Here is a 20,656-nt window from a genome sequence, read left to right on the forward strand (position 1 = left end):
CATGTAGGAATACCGGGCAACGAAAAAGCAGACACCGCAGCTCGAACAACAACTAACATTGGCAATGGGGTGTAATGTGATAGGCCTCCTCGTGGTGCACCCTGGGTAACGCCAAATCTATCACACGTCATTGTCATCGCTTTTTGTGCTCATATACTTCACCTTCAATAGCCCAAATTACACGTTTATTTCTACACATCTTGCAGTACATGTCTTGCGTCTCGTTTTGTCTTGTACATGTTTGTCTTCTGTGTCCAACCCCTCATTGTGGGCCCCGCTCAGGCGGGGAGGGGTCCTCCCGGATGGGGCATTGCTTCTAGCGTATGCTCCATCCGGGACGCTGTCTACCTGCGTGTTTGCCGTGCGTGGAGACCCGTAAGGCTGGAGATGGGGATCCTGGTTAGCCTGATGCGCTAGCTTTGGCCTCGGATTCAGCCGAAACGGGAGGCTTGGATTAGCCCCGTCCAGGTCAATCGGCTGTGGTCGCCTCGGTGGCTGAAGGGGTTACACTACTGGGCAGGTAGAGGGGCCGGGCCTGCCGGACGTCGTTGAGGTTTGTTGGTGCTGCTTCACGACGATCTTGGATCTTGAACGCGTCTGCTCGCCTGCTTTGGTGGTGTATAGCTCTCACCTAACCTGACGTTGCTACTAACCTTCACCGGTTACGTGGGCGCGTCCCCTTGTAGGGCTCCATGGTGGGCATGGTGGGTGAGAGTGGAACAATACCCATTCAAATATGGGAAAAACAAAAAATGCACCAAAACGTCAAAGAACTGCTCTTAGTGAAACAATTGTCACAGAAACCGCTTCTTCAAATCTGTCATCTGTCTCATTCTTCTTTTTGCATAGTTCTGATACCGATAAACAGCTGTCAAAAGTATCACCATTCTTGATAGATAAAGCTCTCTATGGCGCAGTTGGAACTTTAAAATCAGTGAAGGCTCTTCGTTCAGGAGACCTTCTCATCGAAACCAACACTCCCAGACAAGCCGAACTCATTCAAAAGCTCACATCTCTCGGAGACATTCCCATAACAGTCAAAATCCATCCCACGTTGAATTATTCACGTTACGTCATCTCAGACCCTAACTTAATTAACATGGATGAAGATGAACTAACCCAGGAGCTAGCGTCTCAAGGCGTAACATCTGCCAAACATATCATGAGCCGCAAAGATGGCAATCTAGCTCCATCACGAAATATAATTCTGACATTTTCATCCCCAACATTGCCGAAAGATGTCAAAATCGGTTATTATAACCTCCATATATGGCCATACATACCTAACCCTGTAAGATGTTTCAACTGCCAAAAATTCGGTCACTCACGAATGGCGTGCCGTGGTCAACCCACCTGCGCAAAGTGCGGTGAGAGGGACCACATTTCGGACAGCTGCACTAATTCACCATTCAAGTGCGTCAATTGCGGTGGCGACCACCCCGCATTTGACAGGAAATGTCCGAAATGGAATGAGGAAAAAGAGATCCAGAAGATCAAGGTCCTCAATAACATCTCATATATTGAAGCACGCCGCCGTGTAACCCCTAACCAAACTCCAATAGCTAGTACATCATACTCTAATATGGTAACAAATCCATCAACAGCTAATAAGACTAACAATGTCACCAAAGCATCTGTGACAACTCAGACCGAACCCATAGCTGATACATCCACTCAAACATCATCTAACCAACCATGTAATAGTTGTGGCTGCTGTTGCTCTGCTGGAATACGGAAGGAGTCCACCACCTCCGAAGAAGCAGGAAAAGCAACAGCGAACACATTCAAAGTAACTACAGCTACTAAACCAAAATTAAATAGTGGAAATAAATCTAAAATTAAACTATTCAAGACCGGATATTCAAGAAAAGCCATTCAGAGAGCAAAGAAGAACCCTACAGTACAAAACATGTCACTGCTTGATGACAAATCAATTGGTGACATGGATCTCGATAATCCGCCAGAATCCGGTGGTACTCGCCGGAAATTAGACCGAAATAAGTTCAAGGACCTTGAACCGTCTACATCTATTTAAAATTTATGGCCAACATTATTCAATGGAACATTCGTGGTCTTAGATCCAATTACGAAGATCTAAAGGATTTAATCAATCGCTATCATCCTGTTTGCGTGGCACTCCAGGAAACTTTCACGAAGCCCTCGGAGACATGGAACATTAGGCGACATTCCCTGTTTCGTATTGACTACGATGACGGGAGTAGAGCCTGCCGCGGTGTTGCTCTGCTGGTTCCACATCATGTGTCGTCGCGCGTTCTAACGCTGCGCACGAACCTGCAAGCCATCGCGGTGGAAATCTCTACAGGCCTAAGAGTTACCATCTGTTCCATTTATTTGCCACCAAATGACACATTCTTACAGAGAGATCTAGAACAACTGATTGATCAATTACCACCACCATTTTTTCTTCTTGGAGACTTCAATGCACATAACATGATTTGGGGTTCTAACAGCAACACCCCTCGTGGGGAAATGGTTGAACGATTGTTAGATGACATGGACCTTACCATCATGAATGATGGCAGTTTCACTCATTTCCATGCCCCAAACAATAGTTTCACTGCAATAGATTTATCATTATGCTCACCTTCACTCTTGCCGAACTGGTCCTGGTCGGTTGATCCAGACCTCCACGGGAGCAATCATTTCCCTCTAGTGGTTAAGTGCCTTGATCGAAGCCATGGCATACCTGAGGGTCCTCCTCGGTGGAAGCTTGTGGCCGCCCGATGGGCAGACTTCACGGTCAAGGCAGAAATCACGGAGGATATGGTTTCGCAACCCGACGTCAACCATTGTGTCGACCTTGTGACCAGTTGTATGATCTCAGCAGCCAATGAAACAATACCGAAAGTCTCCTCGAAACTTCCTAAATTTCCTAAACCTTGGTGGAACCACGAATGTAATCTTACTATTAAAGCACAAAAGAAAGCATGGAGTAGGTTCCGGCGGTATCCTACCCATGACAACAAGTTGGCATTTTTAAAAGCAAAGGCGATAGCGAGGAGAACCAGGCGCCAGGCTCAACGCGAGTCCTGGCACAAGTTTACCACGGGAATCAATTCATCTACTTCATCTAAAGTCATTTGGGACCGGATCCGAAAAATCAATGGTCATTATCAGTCTCATCCGATCACTATTTTAAACACCAATGGCACTATCATCAGCGATGTGAGGGATATTGCGGATACCATCGCCGCTCATTTCGCCGCTGTTTCCAGTGATGCGAATTATCCCCCATCGTTTCATCCCATTAAATCATCAGCCGAACGTACATCGTACACCTTCCGGCCTTTTACACCAGAGGGGTACAATTCCTTGTTCACCCTTCATGAACTGACGACGGCCTTGCAGCGAAGTCCTGACTCAGCTGTAGGGCCGGATGCCATTCATTATTCCATGATTCGGCATCTGTCACCAGAATCACTCTCACATTTACTCATATTATTTAATCGGATCTGGGTCAGTCATTCATTTCCTGACACCTGGCGAGCAGCCATTGTTCTTGCATTCCCGAAGCCTGGCAAAAATCCTCAGCAACCTAATAGTTACCGACCTATTGCCTTGACCAGTTGTCTATGTAAGCTCATGGAACGCATGGTCAACTATCGCCTTATGCACTACCTTGAGGTTAACAATATTTTATCTAAACATCAAAGCGGCTTTAGACGGTTCAGGTCCACAACATGCAATTTGTTACGCCTTGAGACATCAATAAGACAAGCATTTGTGAAGAGGGAGCATATGCTAGCCATATTTTTCGACATAGAAAAGGCCTACGACCGTACTTGGAGGCACGGAATTCTTTCCGACCTCTATAATAGCGGCTTGCGGGGCAACTTGCCCATTTTCATTAAGAACTTTCTTGCTCGCCGCATCTTTCAGGTACGGATCGGAAGCACGTTATCAGCTCCCCAAATTCAAGAACAAGGTGTACCTCAAGGTAGCATTTTAAGTGTAACACTTTTTATTTTAAGACTCAACGGGGTGTTGAACCAACTCCCGTTGTCTGTCACTGGCGCACTCTACGTGGATGATCTGTTGATATCTTACCAATCAGTGAATATGAGGTCAGCCGAGAGACAATTACAAACCGCTCTCAACAAGATTAGCAAGTGGGCTCATAATAACGGCTTTTCATTCTCCGCTGACAAGACTGTTGCTATGCACTTTTGTCGGCGTCGAGACCTACATGATGACCCACAATTGTTTCTCAATAACAATCTAATACCTATTGTAGAAAATACTAAATTCCTCGGCATCACATTTGACAAGAAACTCACTTTCAAACCTCAAATTGCGCAATTAAGAGCTCGTTGCATGAAGACGATGAACCTCTTGAAGGTCATCTCTTCTACATCGTGGGGAGCTGACCGTAAGTCGCTCCTCCACTTATACAAAGCTTTAATAAGATCGAAGCTCGACTACGGCTCCATTGTATACGGGTCGGCACCTCGGAGCTATCTGAGTGTGCTCGACCCAGTCCACCATCTCGCCCTGCGGATTTGTTCTGGAGCTTTCCGGACGTCTCCAATGGAGAGCCTGTATGTCGAATGCAACGAGCCATCACTGACATCAAGACGCCAACAACTTTCCTTGAAATATTTTATCAAGATGAAGTCTTTTCCAGATCATCCACTTCATCGTGTCACTTTTAATCCCTCATTTCATAGACTATTTGCTGCTCGACCTTCATGTGTTCCATCGTACGGTCTTCGTATGAGGGCACTTGTGGAAGAACTAGAATTAGACGTCAGTCGTGTGGCCCCAGTTGCTTGGCAACTGGCACCATGGGCGCAGTCTCTGCCAGATGTCTCTCTTTCATTATCATTATACCCTAGAGCCACCACAGCAGATGTCATATATCGACAGATATTCTTTAGGCACAGGGGTAGGTACAACAGGTACTTCCCCATATATACCGACGGCTCCAAGAGCCCTGGCCATGTCGGTTGTGCCTACATCTGCTGTGAGGAGACATCTTTCAAACTTCCAGACACATTGACTATATATTCGGCAGAACTGTACGCAATTCTTCAGGCTCTACGTCATATACGACTCAAACGCCACCGACGATGCATTATCTATAGCGACTCTCTCAGCGCATTACAAGCACTGTGTTCCTGTACGTTTCACACTCATCCATTCATTCATTCCATTTTTCATGAACTGCATTACCTCATTCATCATGGTACCACAGTAAAATTTTACTGGGTACCAGGTCATGTAGGAATACCGGGCAACGAAAAAGCAGACACCGCAGCTCGAACAACAACCAACATTGATAATAGCCTTTTGGTCCCTGCCAGTGACCACTTCTCAATCCTCCGGGAAGTGATGCATCACCGCTGGCAGGACCATTGGAACAATCAAATTAATAACAAATTACATGCCATCAAGCCCACACTTGGCCATTGGCGTTCGAGCTGCAGAACTAACCGAAAGGAGGAAGTTCTTCTTGCCCGGTTGCGCATAGGACACAGTCGTATCACACAATCATATCTTTTATTACGAGAGAGTCAGCCACAGTGCCCACATTGTCAAAGTCCATTGACCATTGCTCATGCTTTTACTTGTTCATATCATCGTCATCATTTTACGACCGCTTTTGGTCAAAGTCATCTTTCACTTCATGACATTTTAAATGACCACAGCGATGCATCTCGCATTTTTAAATTCATCAAAGCCATTGGTTTTTATAACAAATTATAGATTTTTACGATTCATGTCATTTTTTTATGCTTTACGTTGCTTTTTATCATGCATGATTTTAGTATTTTGACATGACAAAAGGATGATTTTTCTTATTTTTATAGTTTGTTTTGGCGCAGTTTGATCAAATTGGTCCTTGCGCCAGAAAATTTAAAATCCAATCCAACATTGGCAATAGCCTTTTGGTACCTGCCAGTGACCACTTCTCAATCCTCCGGGAAGTGATGCATCGCCACTGGCAGGATCATTGGAACAATCAAGTTAATAATAAACTTCATGCCATCAAGCCCACACTTGGCCACTGGCGTTCGAGCTGCAGGACTAACCGAAAGGAGGAAGTCCTGCTTGCCCAGTTGCGCATAGGACACAGTCGCCTCACACAATCATATTTATTATTACGAGAGAGTCAACCAGAGTGCCTTCATTGTCAAAGTCCATTGACCATTGCTCATGCTTTTACTTGTTCACATCATCGTCATCATTTTACGACCGCTTTTGGTCATAGTCATCTTTCACTTCATGACATTTTAAATGACAATAGCGATGCATCTCGCATTTTTAAATTCATCAAAGCCATTGGTTTATACGACAAATTATAGTTTTTACAATTTATGTCATTGTTTTACATGTTCCGTTTTATATGTTTTAGGTTTTTTGACATGACAGAAGGACATTTTTCTCATTTTTATGTCTTGCTTTGGCGCAGTTTGACCAAATTGGTCCTTGCGCCAATAAATTGAAAATCCAATCCAATCCAATTCAAAACTTCGAAATTAGTGGAAGAAATAATTACAGAATTCTTAGAAAATTCACTATTTAAAATGAAAAGAATTGATAAAAATTCTCAGAAGTGATGAAAATTCAGGATTTATGAACGAAATCATTTAAGAAATTATCAATATTCAAGATTTATGAAATAATTTCAGAATTGTGTTTAAAATTCACAATCAGTCAGGGGAATAATTCCTGAATTATTAAGAATTGATTATTAAGGAAAAAAATAATTCCAGATCTATCCACAATTAATGAAAGAAGTAATTCCGGAATTGATTAAAGTTTTTATGAAATTATGGAAGAAGAAAAAATATGTAGGAAATGAATCCAGAATTTTTTACAGTGAAATCTCAATAAGTCGGATGTGCAGCCGCCGACAAAAACTTCGAGTTATCGTTAGTTCGACTTATCGGAATTTCTGAATATTAGCGCTACTTACGAATATCGTATTAGTAAAAGGTTTCAAATCATTGGAGATGTAGATAAGTTACTCTAAAATGCAATCATATTTAATTATTGAATGACACAATGACGTGCATACTGTATGCATTATGGAAACTGTTACTCGGATAAATGATACGAACTGTAAATAAAGCGTATGTAGACAAGCTCATTTATTTTTTGCAATCAGACAAATGTGTGTGTGTGAAACCGCTAAATTAATCTGTTGAATTTTATTGCTAAATGATGAATTCTATAGCTAAATGCTAAGTACTGAATTATTTTGCTAAATACTAAATACTAAATTATTTTGCTAAATGCTAAATACTAAATTATTTTGCTAAATGCTAAATACTAAATTATTTTGCTTAAATTATTTTGCTAAATGCTAAATACTAAATTATTTTGCTTAAATTATTTTGCTAAATGCTAAATACTAAATTATTTTGCTTAAATTATTTTGCTAAATGCTAAATACTAAATTATTTTGCTAAACGCTAAATACTAAATTATTTTGCTTAAATTATTTTGCTAAATGCTAAATACTAAATTATTTTGCTAAACGCTAAATACTAAATTATTTTGCTAAATGCTAAATACTAAATTATTTTGCTTAAATTATTTTGCTAAATGCTAAATACTAAATTATTTTGCTAAACGCTAAATGCTAAATTATTTTGCTAAACGCTAAATACTAAATTATTTTGCTTAAATTATTTTGCTAAATGCTAAATACTAAATTATTTTGCTTAAATTATTTTGCTAAATGCTAAATACTAAATTATTTTGCTAAACGCTAAATAGTAAATTATTTTGCTTAAATTATTTTGCTAAATGCTAAATACTAAATTATTTTGCTAAACGCTAAATACTAAATTATTTTGCTAAATGCTAAATACTAAATTATTTTGCTTAAATTATTTTGCTAAATGCTAAATACTAAATTATTTTGCTAAACGCTAAATGCTAAATTATTTTGCTAAACGCTAAATACTAAATTATTTTGCTAAATGCTAAATACTAAATTATTTTGCTTAAATTATTTTGCTAAATGCTAAATACTAAATTATTTTGCTTAAATTATTTTGCTAAATGCTAAATACTAAATTATTTTGCTAAACGCTAAATACTAAATTATTTTGCTAAATGCTAAATTATTTTGCTAAATGCTAACAATAAGCCTTCAATAATTTTGGGCCCAGCGCCCAGACATTGAGAACAGCTACGACGCCCCTTGTCGGAGAATTATAATTTTTTTGTTAATTTTCCATTATAATGGCATTTTTGATTCTGCAAGTAGAAGAAAAAGCTCTTATCATTGCATTGCCGTTCCATTGGATAGGCAGGAGATGGTTGAAAACGCTATGCGATATTCAGGTAAAAATAAATCTGAATTTCCCCCTAGTACAAGCCGAATAAGAATTTGCTTACTAAATATTATTTTTTCGCAACTAAATGTATTCTCTGGCCCTTAATACAATGAAAGTAGAAGCAAAGGGGCTAAAAAATGAAACAATTCACCCCCTTGATGAAAACTCACAGACCGTGATATGATTGGAGAAAAATTGAGAAGAAGAAATAATTCAATATATAGGAAAATAATTTTCTTTGCTGGTTTTAAAAATGAGAAAATAAAAAAAGTGACTATTTTGAATCCCTCACTTCAAATGCATAAGATGGAACTCATTTCAAATGCAAACGTGCCCTAAAGCAAAGAAGAGAAGGGGCATGATCCCAAAAAAAGAAAAAAAAACAATTTTCTCTCGTTCCAGGAGTTCGCTCCTGAATTCAAAATTTTCCGGAAAGGAAAATTACTTGCTCTTTTTTTCCCCCCCTGACATCGGAAAATATTGGAGAGTAGAGACTAAAAAAACTACAGGAAATGTTTGAAGTCAAGAATCTATCTCAACAGCTTAAAAAAAAGAAAAACTATTGCTGAAAAGAGAAATTGGAAATTTTTTCTCTTCATAGAAATTGAATATTTCAAATTAAAAGCAAATTCCAGAGCATTTTTCGAACATGCAATACTCAGGAATAATATTATTCAGAAACATCGAAGTAATCGAAGTCTGCAATTTTTTTTTTTTTTGGAGACAATTCATTTTGCCTTTGCTGACGAAAGTTATGAGTAGCGATACTAAAATTATATGTCTGTGTTTTTAGTTCCAGAAACTTTGGGACAGGAACGGGCTAGAAGTATCCCCGCTTTTTTGCATTTTCGCCCGCGTGGCAAGATTCTGGTCTTCCACTATGTAGGTTACCGTCAAGGTTTGTGGGTTCGAATCCGGGAACGAACATCAAAAAACAAGTTCTTTATCTACCTAGACTAGGGTGACCACCGGTAGATGGCGAATTTTCATTTCCCACTCAACTCCGCTTGTTGGAAATTGTCGTATGGCGATATATGAACGGAGTTCATATTTGTTTGTCTTTTTTTTTACAGATTCTATTTTCGGAAAAATTCTTTATAAGAGACTTAACTCGTATTTAAATCAGTTTAACTTGATCTCTCTAATGTCAACATGGGTTTAGGAAAAAATCATTCGACGGAAATTGCCCTCTCCTGCAGGCCTAAATTTCATACAAACCAGTCTTGACCGAAATAAGTTTTGTACAGGGTTTTTCTTTGACCTAACAGTAAAGCTTTCGATACTATTCCTCACAATATCTTAAGAACAAAGCTCTATCATCTTAGAATTCAAGGACAGCCACTTCAACTATTCGCTAGTTATCTTTCAGGCCGAAAACAATATGTACAAATAAATAACATTAAGTTACCTTAATGCGTTGTGAAATTGGGGTTCCCCATGGTTCCTGTTTGGGCCCCCCTACTCTTCAACATATATATGTAAATGATCTGGAGCAGGGGCGTAGCCAGAAATTTCGTTCGGGGGGGGACCAAAGTGACAGAACAATAGATTTGGCCATCTTTTTCCCTTTTTTCGGTCATTTTCTCACATTTCGGGGGGGGGGGGGGACCAGACCCCCAAGTCCCCCCCCCTGGCTACGCCCTTGATCTGGAGGTCTCCTTGGGTGATATTGAATTTAAACGGGGTGGTCTTGATTTGATTTTGCACACGGATGACACAAGTATTCTTGTATCATCTTCCACAGTTGAAGAGTTAGTTTTTTGTTACTAACCAATACGCCAACAAAATTTACGACTAGTTTTGCTGCAATTCTTTAACAATGAACCACATAAAAACCAAAAGTATCTTATTTCGACAAATTAACAAACCGATTCCTCTTGTTACCCAATGAAGTCTCCATAAATAACTTTGAAATTCAATACAATTCCTCTGTAAAATTTCTGGGTGTGGTGTTATTTTCAATTCCTACTTAAAATGGGTTCACCATATAAATACCACCCGTATTAAACTGAGAAAAGCAATTGTCATCATTGCCAAATTATCTACTATCATTCCGTTAAAAGTTAAACTTTTACTGAACAACACTCTTATACTTCCTACACTCACTCACTGTCACTTGGTTTGGGGTCATACATCGTCCGAAAACCTGAATAATCTAGCCTCCATCCAGAGACGCTTTCTGAGAACAATTGCTCATCATTCTTCCTTTCATATTTCCAAGATCCTTTCTGTTCATATACTTCGATTATTTTCTTTCAATTTTTATGTTCACGGCAATAAAACTACACATGTTGTCAGATATTATACAACTGGCTTCTATTAACAACGAATATAATACCCGTAGAAGTGATATGCTTTACTCCGCTGCAACTCGCACTATGTTTTTCAACAATATTGATATTACGGGCACACGCTGCTGGAATATGCTACCTGCCGCTTTAAGAGAAATCAATAGCCTACGCAATGTTTAAGACCCGTCTAAAAACCTATTTAACACAACAGCCATTAGAGAGAGATTCAGTACATTTCTTTTTCCCTCATTATAATAGCATTAATTTATGTTGTTTTTTTTCCGACTTTTTAATTTTATTTTCTTGATTGTTTTTGCCAACCCTTCTTATAGGCCAAGGAGCTCGTCAGGGCATTTCTATGCCCTTTTCTTCGTGGTTCGACTGTACACATGTACAACGTTTTATTATATTTATTAATTCTCGCATTTGTATCAATAATTATACCAGTTTTATAATGCGCTGTAATATTTTCATGTACGGAAATAAATGTAAATTGAGTTTGTCTGTGGTAAAATAGTTCTTTATTCATTAGCCCACCGTCGAAAAGCCCTACGAAGTTGCAGAATTTGTAGGCATGCTGGGGGAAAAAACTCAATGAAAAAATGTATTTCGAAATTGGTGTGAAAGAAGTATTTTCAAATTCCCTTCTAAAAAATATTACAGAACTAATGTGGGGAATAATTTCGGAATTGAACTTTGTTCAACACGACAAAGTTAACACAGATACAAAACACATTGTATTCAAATTATTACACAAAAGGACCACGCGATTCATCCAGTGTTCCGTGATTTGTATACAGGGTGTCCAAAAATTACCCTGTACCAATTTTGAGAGTGAAAATACGGTGTATAAGAAAATAAAAAAAAAATCTAAACTTTTATACGGTCTCTTTGTACTCTAACTTTCACTTGGAAAGTTGTTGCGTTCTATCCCCTGAGGCCGATAAAACTCCATGTTTCTAAATGCATTGTTCACCGAGATATTCGAAAAGTATATAAATCAGAAAAGTATAAAAGAACAGCAAAAACTAACGCACAAGCTGCTTTTCCTCATACACCCTGTATAAATGGGGGAAGAAGGTTGAGGATGGACAAAAACAGTTATAATCAAAAGAGAAATAATTTGCTGACCGGCACCGGACTATCTAAATTGGAAAAGTAATTTAAGAACAAACAAAAAATATATAAATGGGGAAAATAATTTCAGGACCGACGAAAAATGAATAAATAGGTGAATAAATTTGCGAATCGGCAAAACAATGAATAAATGGGAGAAATGATTTGTGGACCAGCAAAAATTAATATATTGGAAAAAATAATTTGAGGGACGGTTAAAAATAAATAAGTGGGAGGAATAACTTGCGGACTGGCAAAAAATAAATAAATAAATGTAAGGAACAGTTTGCGCATAGGCACTTAATAAATGTTAGTAACAATTTGAGGCAAGCAAAAAATAAATAAAAATAAATGTAAGGAACAATTTGCGGACAGGCAATGAATAAATAAAGGAAAGAAACAATTTGAGGACATGCAAATGTTGATGCTATGGAATGCAATTTCCGTATTGAGCACAGCGCCCTCAAGCGGTAATGTGGACTGTTTGTCAGTTGCTATTTGGCCGTTGTACTGTACGCACGTTTGTAACTTTATTATAATCCAGCTTTACTTTATTATGTGTAGTAAATGTTTATATTATACATAATCTGTGTCTATGGGACGTTCATAGCAAAAAATAAGTAAATGTAGGGAACAATTTACAGTAAGCAAAAAATAAATAAAAATAAACGTAAGGAACAATTTGTGGACTGGCAAAAAATAAATGTAAGTAACAATTTGAGGCAAGCAGAAAATGAATAAATAAATAAACATAAGGAACAATTTGCAGACCGGCAAAAAATAAATAAATGAAAGAAACAATTTGAGGACAGGCAAAAAATAAATAAATGCAAGGGACAATTTGCGGATAAGCAAAAAATAAATAAACGGGAGAAAAATAATTTGCGGACGTAATGAATGTTTGAAAAAATAATTTTTGGGCCTTAGCAAGAAATAAACAAACAGTTGAGAGGAGAAACTATTTATGTAGACATATAGGGTTCTCCCCCCCCCCCCCGCCGTCCAATTTTGAAAAAAAAAGAAATGATTACAGTATAACTACCATATGATGAGTTAGTTGCCTTAATTAACGGGTTCATAGTTATCACAAAGAAATACGCCAAATGGCGATGACCCGAATCATGTCTTTTCTTTTCGGACTTTGGTCAGGTATCTCCGGCCACTTCGCGAACTTGCTGGCCAAAGCCCGAAATTCAGACAGTGGCCGTGTCAATTTACAACAAAATCGGTCAATTCTGAACTGGTCGATTTCGGGATTTGGCAATAACATACGTATATGCATATCATGCCAATAAAAGTACAATAAAACAAGCATGATACGTAAATGCAATTAAAAAAATACGTAATTGTAGCGGTACTTTTTGTTTAAAACCGTTGGCTTTTTAATTAACACGCTGTCCTGGTAGTCTTAGAACGCAAATGTTATGTCTCTGTAGAGTAAAATAATGATTCAACACCGTGTTTCAGATCTTGCGATCAGACCATCAGATGACCTCGCGGTTTTGTAACCACGCTTTACTTTATATTCACTTCTAAGGCTACAGCAGACTTCTGAATGATTAGTAGCGAACGCGTCTTTGTCGCAACCACATTGTATAAATTTCGTTCTATTGCAACGCGATAGCCTATTTACGAAACCGCTCCGTTTTGTCGACGATAAAGAATCCTTTAAGAATTCGTATTTGAATACGGTTATAACAATAAGTAGATTAGGGGCCGTTCAAGTATTACGTCATCATCGATGGGGGGGGGGGTCCGATTTGCTGACTTTTGATGACAGGGGGGTGGGGTTCGGATAATGCTTACGTCTCATCAACCACCCTTTATGAAAGTATGAGTTAGGATTCAGAGGTGAAGAGCTGATGACGAAATTTTGCTGACGGGGGGGTCAAAAATGGCTAAAAATTTGCTTCCGTAATACTTGAACGGCCCCTTATCGCTTCCAAGTTTGCCGCCAAGACAGTCTGTGAACGAAAATAAAATCGCTTTCACCCTTTTTCTTTCATTCGCTACATGATGATCCTTTTTTGAGTTTAAAGTAGACTCTGGACGCCGCATAGTGACGGACTCTCATCACGAAGTCCCGGGTTCGAACCCCACTGGCGCCACAGTTGTGGTCGGCTAAAGTTGGTTTTTCTGTGGTACTCAGCTTCGAGTTGCGAATGTGTGCCGATTTCTCCGTTACAATGTCTCGCCACAGAAAGCAACAGGTATACAAAACGGTACAAATATTCAATCATTCCCCTTCACTCACGCAATATAGATGGCAACACTGAGAAAATCGGGCACAACGCTATATACGCACTCAAACTATAACAGGTACACACACACTTACTTTTCGGCACAACTCACTAGGTAGTAAATTGCTCGTGGCGATAGACCTGACTTGTGCTCGGTTTGAAAAAAAGAAAGTGTAATTTTCTTTCACAAAACTACACCAAAAATGGGAAAAAAAAGTTCATTAACCATTTGATTGGCAAGCACTGAAATATCCAATGGAAAATTTTTTTGAGAGGTTATATATTATATATATATACAGGGTGATTATAAAAAAACTATCCCGACATATGGGCCCCTAACTATCATACCATTCACAGAAACTGAATGAAATTTTGGCATAAGGTATTTTGATGTATGCACTCAAGAATGATATGGAAAACAACAGTGTCACTCTAACAGTTACGGTTACAGTGAGAAAATTTCGAAAATATCAAATGGCAACACCAAGTTTTTTGTATTGGAATGTGATCTCCATTGTGAAAAACCCTAAATAGCGTTCGAACGGCAACTGTAGCATGAAAATCACCGGCGGTAGATAGGCTAAAAGTGAGGACAACCAATAAGGACAGAGAAGCAGCATAAAATAAAGCATTTTATTGTGTTTTCCACATGACCTTTTGGAGGACTAATCAGGCTGGGATCTCAGCCGAAGAAACGGTGTGACGAATGAAACGAACATTAATGCTCTGGTGCACGGCAAAGTCCTTTTTCCTTGCCTAGCTCCGGGAATTTTCGTGCTACAGGTGCCATTCCAACGCTATTTCGTGTTTTTTAGTATGAAGATCGCATTCCAATACAAAAAACTTGGTGTTGCCATTTGATATTTTCGAAATTTTCTCACTGTAACCGTAACTGTTAGAGTGACACTGTTGTTTTCCATATCATTCTTGAGCGCATACCTCAAAATACCTTATGCCAAAATTTCATTCAGTTTCTGTGAATGGTATGATAGTTAGGGGCCCATATGTCGGGATAGTTTTTTTATAATCACCCCGTATATATATATATATATATATATTATGCAAATGAGGTACCCTGAATGCTATCACATGACAAAAAAATTTATTCACAATATTTAAATCACAGGGACTGTTGCATTGCATTGAACACACTGTATTTATATGATTTACATAGATTAGAACAGTTAAAAAATTCGATTTATTGTTTACCAACTTCCTTTTCCATCATTGTTGGAAAATGACCGCAAGATTCAAATGACCGCTTCCTCAAATTGCATTTTCCTCGAAAATCCAAGGGTTAAAAACCGTTCTCGCTTGTTTTATCAAGAAATAGGAGACACGTGTACCTTTGATCCATTCTGCTAGTAGTTATAGGAACTCCATGAACATCTCTCACATGTAAAAATAAAATGTTTAGGAGTTGCTTGAAAGCGCATCACTGGCAAAACAAGCTCAAAATATAAAATGCCTTTACTCGAAAAAATTGAGAAAACCATGTTGCTTGAGAGCAACACGGCCAAATAAATGGTTGATTGCTTTCGTTAGAGATAGGCCTAACATCGGAGTGGGCTCAAATCGTGTGCTCATGATATCACTCTTCATGCTGAGATGACATGAAAATATTTCTGGAACTATCGACCGACATGTTTGATTGTTTTTCGTGAGTGTGTGTGTGTGTAAGAAATGGTGAAATAATTCAAAGAAAAAGGTAACGTAAAACATGAAGAATTGTCTGCTTTCAGTATCCGTTGATGTGATAATTTCTGTCGCACCACACGGTAATTCTCTGAACCGGGGCCAATCAGGCCGGAATTATTGCCGATCCCGAATTGCGGTGTTCGACGTTTAGCCGGAACTCGGATTATTCTTTATCGTACCACCTTTATTCGAATTTGTGGGTTGCTAAAATTTTAAGAATTCCCTTGAGTTTCCTATTCAATTTAATTTTGAATCACCTGTTTAATTAGAATTTTTCCCGTTATGTTTTGCATAATTCGAAGTTTGACTCAGAGATGTCATTTGCAAAATGTTTCTTTTCTCAGAACTCCCTGCAAATTCTCCTAACTTTCAGTTATGTTTTATTCTTTTCCGGGATTTTCCTGATCTTTTCCGAAATATAACATATAGTCAATATAAAAAAAAATACAATCAACAAAATCTGAATTTTTTTTGTTTGCGGCTCCAAACAAGAAGTAATGATTTTGTTACCAGTTCTGAACACACACTCCAATTGGAAAGTTGTTGACTTGTCTCATTTGACTCCAACACAAAAAAATCACGTGTTTTGAATTGAAGTATTCACTTAGATACTTGAATTAAAAAATCGAAGAAAAGTTGGAAAAGAACAGCATAAAATAATAAACAACGCTCCTCATTTACGCTGTTCTTTCCCAAAAATTTTTACTCCAATTTTTGAATTCAAATATCTCAACGCACTTAGAAACGTGTATTTTCTTATTGTTGGCCTCAGTAAAGACAGGGAAACAACTTTCTAACTGGAAATTACAGGGTAGGATGGACCGAATGGAAATTTAATTTTTTTTTTATTTCGTAACTCACTGTATTTTCACTGTCAAAACTGGTACAGTGTGGTTTCTGAAAACATTTTGAGCAACTTTTTTTTGTTTTAAATTCGAACCATACCTCTACGATTGATTAGATGAAGGCCGGATTAGGACTTGCAGGACACCCTGTATTTATGAGGTATGTTGCAAAGGTTTTGATACTTACGAGCATTTCTGTTTGGTGTCGCAAAAAGTCAGAAGAGCAATTTTGAACTCGATTGAAAACTTGAAAAACAAAACCCAATAATCTTATCGGTTACATTCGAGCGAATGCAACCAACATTATTACTGATTGCATTTTTCAAGTTTTAAAAAAGAAATTTCATGAAATTTTAATAATGTAATTCCGGCCTTAGAAGGTATCCACAGTACATATTTACAGACACAGACAAGACCGCTTTTGCGCAAACAAGTGTTTCCCAAGATTTCTCTGAACTTTCGGTTTGAGTTTTTAGCATTTGGGAAAATAGAAACGCAGTAGATGATGGCGAAAAATGTTCATTTCCTTCCAGTCCTTGTCACGATTTTTCTCCACGTTTATTGAAATTAGAGCGACCATATTTGATCAGGAAAAACACGAGAAATTAGGATTATATAAATACCAGTCAATTGTTGCTGGAAATGTTGGCCAAATCGCCAATTATTTATTCTTTATAAATAACTCTTGGCGGAAAATGCAGCGCTACACCAAGCCTGTAGTGATTTAAAATTCAAATCGGCCAGGGCCGTCTTAACAGTATGATAGATTAGGGGGCGAAGTGATTTTATTTTAATGAGGCCCTTTCTGCACTTGAGGCCCCCGAGCCGTGCCCGTATGGGCCCCATGCGTTAAGACGGCACTGAAAGAAAACGGCAAATATGTGGGACTAATATTGGTATTTATAGTTATAATTAAACTAATATAATCTATATAAATTATGCGAATTATCTTCATCCTTGATTTTAGTAAAGGTTGATGAATTATAAATTAAGCTTTGTTAAAAAGGGTTTTTTAACTAAAAAAAAAAACAAGTGCAAAATTATTAAGTATACCGTATACGGGTCATATAGCCCTACTTATCATAATCAGGATGATACTAAGAATGTATTTATGCCCTACAAAACTAAAAATATGCCGTGAAAACCTAAAACACAAATAAAATAGCCAATTGTTGCTAACATCAATTGCCAAAAATGATCCCAAAGGTAAGAAAAATTGCTAATTGCTGCTAATATGTATTTTCGCAAGATCGCCAAGCTTTGGGGAAAAATTCCTCTTCATTGTATTGCTCTAATTTGCAAAATAATGCTCTAAAATATAAAAATATGCTTTAAAATTACTGAAAATCACAAAAAATGCCTTATAATAACTGAAAATCACAAAAAATGCCTTATAATAACTGAAAATCAGGAAAAAACTGCTCTAATGCGTAAAATTAGCGAAATATGCAGTCATAAAAATCCTAGCTTTCAAGTACGGAATTGCGACAAAAAATATGTCATTATATGCGGGGTCGTTTCGTTTTCATTGATGTTATAACAAAAATTATTTAACGATTTTCTCTAAGGGAATAAGTCAGAATAGCCAATTATTGCCGTTATAGCAGAGTTCATCTGTATATCTAAGAAACTTGACATATATATATGTTTTGAATCAATAATTTTGGGTTATTTTGGCCACAGCAGAATTCATTTGACAGTTTGAATTTTTGGTTTGTTTTAGCTGGATTCCATAAAAGTGGTGAGAGATGCGGCATCTGAATTTGGTGTGAGGTAACCCTTGGGGGTTGCCGAGATCCATACATGAGCATCATCCATGTTGCCGCTCAGCTATGGACCTGGCTGACCTGAACTACGCTGATGACTCGGCCAACGAAGATGCCGCAACTTTCGAGATCATCATGTTACCCGACAGGACAACGCCAAACGTTACGACTGTCAATGTCGACCAAATTTCGCCGGAAAATAGGCTTTCGCCTTCTCATGCTTTACTGCCTCCGCCCCATAAAGGTAAACTAATTTGTATATTTTGTTATATTTGATTATGAAGTTGGGTATAAGTACTCTAAAGCAATTTTATCTTCAAGGTAGCCCACGGACCGGTGCCCGCCCGTGGGAATTTCCTATTGGTCTGCAAAACATTTCGCCCGATTCGTAAAGCAACCACATAATTCTAGATTTGGTTTTAAATCTTTAATTTAAATAATTAATGTTTATTGGTTTCTCTTTCTGTCTTAGCCGTTAGCAGGTGTGAGAAATTCTTTTATTAGATTTATTTATTTTTTACCGGTTTGAAAATTACTTCTAAAAAATTAATTCTAAATAAATAGAAAAGAAGTAATTTGCAAACCGAAAAAAAAAATAAGTAGGAGAGAAGCAATTTGCGAACCAACAAAAAATAAATACGTTGCAGAGAAGTGATTTGCGAACCGGCAAGGAATAAATAAACCGGAGAGAAAGGATTTGCGAACCGGCAAAAAATAAATACGTTGCAGAGAAGTGATTTGCGAACCGGCAAAAAATAAATACGTTGCAGAGAAGTGATTTGCGAACCGGCAAGGAATAAATAAATCGGAGAGAAAGGATTTGCGAACCGGCAAAAAATAAATACGTTGCAGAGAAGTGATTTGCGAACCGGCAAGGAATAAATAAATCGGAGAGAAGGGATTTGCGAACCGGCAAAAAATAAATACGTTGCAGAGAAGTGATTTGCGAACCGGCAAAAAATAAATACGTTGCAGAGAAGTGATTTACGAACCGGCAAAAAATAAATACGTTGCAGAGAAGTGATTTGCGAACCGGCAAGGAATAAATAAATCGGAGAGAAAGGATTTGCGAACCGGCAAGGAATAAATAAATCGGAGAGAAAGGATTTGCGAACCAACAAAAAATAAATACGTTGCAGAGAAGTGATTTGCGAACCGGCAAGGAATAAATAAACCGGAGAGAAAGGATTTGCGAACCGGCAAAAAATAAATACGTTGCAGAGAAGTGATTTGCGAACCGGCAAAAAATAAATACGTTGCAGAGAAGTGATTTGCGAACCGGCAAAAAATAAATACGTTGCAGAGAAGTGATTTGCGAACCGGCAAAAAATAAATACGTTGCAGAGAAGTGATTTGCGAACCGGCAAAAAATAAATACGTTGCAGAGAAGTGATTTGCGAACCGGCAAAAAATAAATACGTTGCAGAGAAGTGATTTGCGAACCGGCAAGGAATAAATAAATCGGAGAGAAAGGATTTGCGAACCGGCAAAAAATAAATACGTTGCAGAGAAGGGATTTGCGAACCGGCAAAAAATAAATACGTTGCAGAGAAGTGATTTGCGAACCGGCAAGGAATAAATAAATCGGAGAGAAAGGATTTGCGAACCGGCAAAAAATAAATACGTTGCAGAGAAGGGATTTGCGAACCGGCAAAAAATAAATACGTTGCAGAGAAGTGATTTGCGAACCGGCAAGGAATAAATAAATCGGAGAGAAAGGATTTGTGAACCGGCAAAAAATAAATACGTTGCAGAGAAGGGATTTGCGAACCGGCAAAAAATAAATACGTTGCAGAGAAGTGATTTGCGAACCGGCAAAAAATAAATACGTTGCAGAGAAGTGATTTGCGAACCGGCAAAAAATAAATACGTTGCAGAGAAGTGATTTGCGAACCGGCAAAAAATAAATACGTTGCAGAGAAGTGATTTGCGAACCGGCAAGGAATAAATAAATCGGAGAGAAAGGATTTGCGAACCGGCAAAAAATAAATACGTTGCAGAGAAGGGATTTGCGAACCGGCAAAAAATAAATACGTTGCAGAGAAGTGATTTGCGAACCGGCAAAAAATAAATACGTTGCAGAGAAGTGATTTGCGAACCGGCAAAAAATAAATACGTTGCAGAGAAGTGATTTGCGAACCGGCAAAAAATAAATACGTTGCAGAGAAGTGATTTGCGAACCGGCAAGGAATAAATAAATCGGAGAGAAAGGATTTGCGAACCGGCAAAAAATAAATACGTTGCAGAGAAGGGATTTGCGAACCGGCAAAAAATAAATACGTTGCAGAGAAGTGATTTGCGAACCGGCAAGGAATAAATAAATCGGAGAGAAAGGATTTGCGAACCGGCAAAAAATAAATACGTTGCAGAGAAGGGATTTGCGAACCG

The 20,656-nt window shown here is 38.1% G+C and overlaps 1 protein-coding gene across 1 annotated transcript in view; it reads left to right on the forward strand.

The window, feature by feature from the left end:
* The window catches only part of LOC149086255 (disks large homolog 4-like), a 186,296-nt gene that overhangs the window by 39,084 nt on the left and 126,556 nt on the right, over nucleotides 1–20,656 (forward strand). The window contains exon 2 of the mRNA XM_089232280.1: nucleotides 18,226–18,512. Within this exon, the coding sequence (XP_089088406.1) occupies nucleotides 18,335–18,512 (178 nt within the window). The 5' untranslated portion in view covers nucleotides 18,226–18,334. The remainder of the gene's footprint in view (nucleotides 1–18,225; nucleotides 18,513–20,656) is intronic.

This window comes from Pholcus phalangioides, unplaced genomic scaffold (assembly GCF_987345545.1).
Source record: "Pholcus phalangioides strain wild (caught in Gottingen) unplaced genomic scaffold, Ppha-v1.0 ptg000005l_1, whole genome shotgun sequence".
Classification (NCBI taxonomy): Eukaryota; Metazoa; Arthropoda; class Arachnida; order Araneae; family Pholcidae; genus Pholcus; species Pholcus phalangioides.